Source organism: Microtus ochrogaster, chromosome 7 (genome assembly GCF_000317375.1).
Source record: "Microtus ochrogaster isolate Prairie Vole_2 chromosome 7, MicOch1.0, whole genome shotgun sequence".
Classification (NCBI taxonomy): domain Eukaryota; kingdom Metazoa; phylum Chordata; class Mammalia; order Rodentia; family Cricetidae; genus Microtus; species Microtus ochrogaster.
In genome coordinates, this window is record NC_022014.1 from 1,744,401 (window position 1) to 1,749,984 (window position 5,584).

The following is a 5,584-nucleotide window of genomic DNA, read 5'->3' on the forward strand; positions in this document are numbered from 1 at the left end:
TACAAAGGGAGTTCCAGGACAGGCTCCAAAGCTTCAGAGAAACCCTGTCTCGAAAAACCAAAAAAAAAAAAAAAAAACAAGCGAACTACTACAAAACAAACAAACACAAAAAACACCATGGGCTGGAGAGGTGGCTCAGCAGTTAAAAGAACTTGCTGCCCTTCCAGAGGACCAAAGTTTGAGATGGTTTCTCTATGTAACCCTGGCTGTCCTGGAACTCAGTCTGTAGACCAGGCTGGCCTCATACTCAGAGGTCTCAGAGATCCGCCTGCCTCTGCCCCCCAAGTGCTGGGATTAAAGGTGTGCGCCGCCACTCCCGGCTCATTTAAGATTGTTTTAAGTTGGTAGTGGGGAGGCACAGGCAGGTGGATCTCTGTGAGTTCAGGGTAAATCTAGTCTCCTGTAGTAAGTTCCCAGTCAGCCAGAACTTGTAAGAACCTGTCTCAACAACAACAACAAAAGTTTCTCTGGGGGCTGGAGAGATGGCGCAGAGGTTAAGAGCATTGCCAGCTCTTCCAAAGGTCCTGAGTTCAATTCCCAGCAACCACATGGTGGCTCACAACCACCTGTAATGGGGTCTGGTGCCCTCTTCTGGCCTGCAGGCATACACACAGACAGAATATTGTATACATGATAAATAAATAAATATTAAAAAAAATTCTCTGAAATTGGAATCTAGATTTTTTAATTAATTAACTTATTTTTAATGTGTATGGGTGTAATTTATTTTTAATGTGTATGGGTGTTTTGCCTGCATGTATGTCCATAAAGCCTGTGTGTGCAGTGCCTGCAGAATCCAGAGGAAAGCATCAGATCCCATGGAGCTGCCATGTGAGTGCTTGGAATCAAACCAGGGTCCTATGGAAGAGTAGCCAGTGTCTAGATCTTATGGGGCAGACTTTTCCTGGGAAGACATCGACTCACCCTAGAATGGGAACCCATGACAGAACAAAGTCCAGCTTGGTGAACCGATAAATTTGTGTGGGAGGGGGTTACTAACAAGAATGTGGGTGAGGGGTCACTTGCAGGAGCAGAGAAGACCCCAAAGCAACTGAAAGCACCCTAACTCAGGTAGCACCCTACCTCAGGAAGCTCTGACCAGGAGCTCTCTCTTTGCGCTGCTTTGTAGACCCTCCGGATCTGAGATTCCCCTGAGCACCCGGCTGGTCAGTCTCCCTCCCAGGAGCTGTACTCTTTCTGTGAAGCTGGGAAGGGTCCTTCCAGAATCTTTCAGGTTCCACTGTGCCTCCCACTCCTTCCTGGAGAGAATCTTTCAGTTCAGAGAAAACTGCCTTCCCACGGATCTCTTGAGTCCGTTTGTGAGAATGTTGGCCACATCCGACTGTCACACATCCCTTTTCCCACCTGTGTGTGTGACAAATGAGCAGGGGGAGCTTGGTTAATGAATGTCGTGCGTGGGTTTATTGTCATTGGTTCTGGTCACCGTGTCCCCTAGTGAAGCCCTGGTGTTAGAGGACAAATATACTGGCTGCTGGTTTGCTGATTTGTACAACCAACCTGCCTTTTCCTGTTGTATTGACGTCTTAAGTAGCATGTGTTGTGGACAGTCCAGAAATTCATGTCCTTTTTTCTTGGGCTGGTGGTCTAGAGTGGCAACTGTAACCAATGCCTAAGAATCAGAACACAAACCGAGCGAGATGGTGAGCAGCTCATGGAACTGCTGACCGTACCCATTTCTTCTCCCACGCAGTGACCATCGCTAAGCTCTGGAATGTGCTCAGAATGGGCGATAACAAGGATCTAGAAGCTGAAATCCACCCCTTGAAGAATGAGGACAGAAAACCACAGGGAAACCTGGGAAACCAATCGAAAAGCGAGAACTTAAAGAGCAAGCCTCAGCAGTCCCGCCTGTCCCGGTGCCGCACGGTGGCATTTTTCCTTTCCTTGTTTATCTGTCTCTTCGTGGTGTTTGTCGTCTCTTTCATCATCCCATGTCCAGACCGACCCTCGTCTCAGGGAATGTGGAGGCTTGACTACAACGCTGCAGGTGAGCCCGCCAGGGGCCTCTTTCCCCAGCAGGGTTCCAGACCCCTCTTGGGCCGGCGCTGTTACAAATGGGAACCTGGTGGTCTTTTGGCAGTCAGCCTTGAGTGGCTGCTGGGTTTGCCTCTGAACCTGGAGATGTTAGGAGCCTCTATTGGAACCGGAAGCACTGTCCTGGTCAGGTAAGTAAGAAAAAGGAGGCTTGTTGGCTGATTGATGGAAACAGTTCACTGACTGAGAGGTTAGAGAAGGCCCATCCGCTGCAGGGAACAACAGATGTGGAGGTGTCCCGAGGTGCTCCAGGGGGGAAACCAAATCACAATTTATATCTGTCCCATGAATTAGCCCTTATGAAAAGCAGTGGAAGAGCCTTTCCATTTTTAGTTTTATTTGTTTGTTTGTTTGTTTGTTTAGAGACAAGTTCTCATTTAACCTCAGGATGGCTTCAGACGTACAGTGCAGCTGGGCTGGTCTTGAACTCCTGCCTCACACCCTAACTGCTAGGATTATGGGAGTGTGCTCCCACACCTGTGGTCCAGGAGACTGAACCCGGAGCTCCATGAATACTAGGAACTCACTCTACCACCTGAGCTGCATCCTTACTTCCCCAAGTCTTGCTTTTTTTTTTTTTAAGACTTATTTATTTATGCATATGAGTGTTCTGTCTTCCATTAGGACTGCAGGCCAGAAGAGGGCATCAGATCTCATTACAGATGGTTGTGAGCCACCGTGTGGTTGCTGGGAATTGAACTCAGGACCTCTGGAAGAGTAGCCAGTGCTCTTTAACTACTGAGCCATCTCTCCAGCCCAAGTCTTGTTCTTTTAATGAATGTATTTCTCTTTTTGTTTTTTTTTTGGTTGTTGTGTTTTTTGTTTTTCCAGACAGGGTTTCTTTGGGTAGCCTTGGTTGTCCTGGAACTCAGTCTGTAGACCAGGCTGGCCTCTGCCTCTGGCAGATCCTCTGCAACAGCAGCCAGTGTATTTACTGAGCTGTCCACTCCAGCCACTACTGTTTAGACAAGTTCTGGCTATGGAACTGTTGCTGGCCTAGAATGTACTATATTGCCTAGGCTGGCCTCAGACGTGTTATGTCACTGAGGCTATGAAGTCATCCTAAACCTCCTGCTCCCAGTTCTCATGCAGAAAACTGCTCTTGGCTGATAAGTAGCCACATTGAACGTCTTCACATGTGCCTGTTCATCACTTGGACATCTTAGGAGAGATGGCTGTGAAATCCTTCACCCACTTTTTTTTTTTTTTTTTTTTTGAGACAAGGTTTCTCTGTGTAGTCTTGGATGTCCTGAAACTAGCACTGTAGCCCAGACTGGCCTCGAACTTGCAGAGATTGGTCTACTTTTACCTTCTTAGTGCTGGGATTAAAGGTGTGAGCCATCACACCAGGCCTATATTTTCTAGTTCTAATTCTGTCTAGGAGTCTGATCCATTTTGAGTATGATAAATGTCCAAATTCAACCTCTTATGGTTTGGTTTTAAGCGTAGAGCTTCTCACTTGAACCCTTGATGACAGAGATACAGGGCCTAACAAGGGTAGAGTGTGACTGAATCCCATGCTGGTCTTGAGGATTGTCTTCTGTACAGATACTCAGATTTTTTTTCACTTTGTTTGTTTCTTTTTGAGACAAGGTCTTTCTTTTAGCTTTGGCTGTCCTGGAACTCTGTGTAGATCAGTCTGGCCTCAAACTCACAGAGATCTGCCTGCCTCTGAAGAAACTGCTTGTCTTAGTGAGGAAGATCCAGCTCTTATCTGGGGAGGGGGAGCACCTCCCAGTGGCAAGTTGTACATTGGGAGCACCAAACCACACAGAGCATTCAACTTGACCTTCCCAAAGACAGGCATGGCCCGCGGAGCATAGTCTGTGACTTTCTTTTTCAGTCCCGTATGACTTTCTGGCTACGGGAGACGTAAACAGGGACAAGATCCAGGACGTTCTCTTTCTTTATAAAAACACCAACAGCAGTAACAATTTCACCAGATCCTGTGCCGATGAAGGTAATTCCTGTTCTGTTTAACAAGGAGCCCCCGCCCCATGGGATGAAGGCTCTTTGTCCACACCACCTTCTTATTTGGAGCATTCAAGTGGAGGGGATTCAGGGAACCACCCCATCCTTTTTTCTTTCTAATAGAATAGGCTCGATAAGGCCTTCAGTTCCCTCGCTCCACCTGGGGCCAACCCCAGTGCCTTCTGAGAGTCTGGTCTAAGGGGAAGTAAGGGAAATGGGCTCAGTCACGTGCCTGAGACACAGAATAAGGGAGCCAGGAGGTGGCAGAACACTGTCTGAGACTGACCAAATGGTTGTCCCCTCTCCCCTCCAGGCTTTTCCACTCCTTGTGCCTTTGTGGCTGCTGTGTCTGGGGCCAATGGCAGCGTGCTCTGGGAGAGACCTGTGGCCCAAGATACCGCCCTTGTAAAGTGTGCCGTACCACTAACGTCAGACAGTGAGGTGTCTTCTGCCTGTATCCTTGTGGGAAGACTAGGTTCTTTCATTGCGGTCAGCTTATTCACAGGTCAGCCCTGGTTCTCTCCTGGGGGTTGCTGAGTGGGTAGGAACCTTTCAAATGAGGGTGTGACCACTTGGAAGCCAGTGGTGTCAACTCTTTCAGCTGTTCTGCCGTGTTCCCTTGTGTCTTTGCAAACACAGTTTGCATCTTGCTGTGGATGCTAACAGACAACTAGTGTCACCTGCTATGAGGTAATAGTGGTCAGCCTTGGCTCCTGGAGGCTTAGAGGGCCGGACTGAGCCTACTGATGCTGCTCTCCTAGAACAAGTCTCCGAGCCTTAATGTAACAGGCCAGAGGAAGAAAGACACACCCAACTTTTATGTGAGCATCTGGGGATCTGAACTCTGGCCATCACACTTGTGTAGCAAGTGCTTTAACCATTGAGCCATCCTCCTGCTCCATGATGTTGCAGTTTATGTAGTCCAGACTGACCTGTATCCCAGGCTGGCTTTTCACTTGCAGCAAGCCTCCTGGGTCAGCTTCCTAATGCTGACATTACAGGCCTGAGCCGTGGTACCCAGCTGCCTTTTCAAGAGGCTATCTAGTGTCTTCTAGTATCTTCTCCCTCAGCTGTGTGTGCTTGTTCTGCAACATTTCAGAGCACTTGTACACACTCCTGTATCTAAGTGGGCTGCCAAGAATGGCTGCCCTCATGTAAGTCTATCATTGGCTTGTCAAGATGATTGGAGCCTCTGTGTGTTTGGTTTTAGGGGAAACCCTGTGGAGCCACTCCAGCAATTTGGGTGGAAATGCTTCTGTATTGAGCCCCCTGCTCCAGGTGCCCGACGTTGATGGTGATGGCGCCCCAGACCTACTGATCCTCGCTCGGGAGGGGCACGAGGTGATAAGCATAGTTCTCAAGTACCCCAGGCCCACTTACTCCCTTTTCTTCCTCTTCCACTTTTCCCTAGAGAGAATTTCTGTGACCACCCAGCAGGGGGTTCTCCCAGGGCTCTGTATCCTGAGGTCCACACATGCAGCATCCGAGGTCCACACATGCAGCATCCGAGGTCCACACATGCAGCATCCGAGGTCCACACATGCAGGATCCGAGGTCC

The 5,584-nt window shown here is 48.7% G+C and overlaps 1 protein-coding gene across 2 annotated transcripts in view; it reads left to right on the forward strand.

Annotated features, from left to right (window-relative positions):
- Nucleotides 1–5,584, forward strand: part of Fam234a (family with sequence similarity 234 member A) — a 34,453-nt gene that overhangs the window by 24,833 nt on the left and 4,036 nt on the right. For both annotated transcript variants that reach the window (XM_005349045.3, XM_026780761.1), the window contains 4 exons: nucleotides 1,712–2,008; nucleotides 3,899–4,015; nucleotides 4,340–4,531; nucleotides 5,237–5,367. In XM_005349045.3, coding sequence (XP_005349102.1) covers nucleotides 1,744–2,008; nucleotides 3,899–4,015; nucleotides 4,340–4,531; nucleotides 5,237–5,367 — 705 coding nt within the window. In that variant the 5' untranslated portion in view covers nucleotides 1,712–1,743. The remainder of the gene's footprint in view (nucleotides 1–1,711; nucleotides 2,009–3,898; nucleotides 4,016–4,339; nucleotides 4,532–5,236; nucleotides 5,368–5,584) is intronic.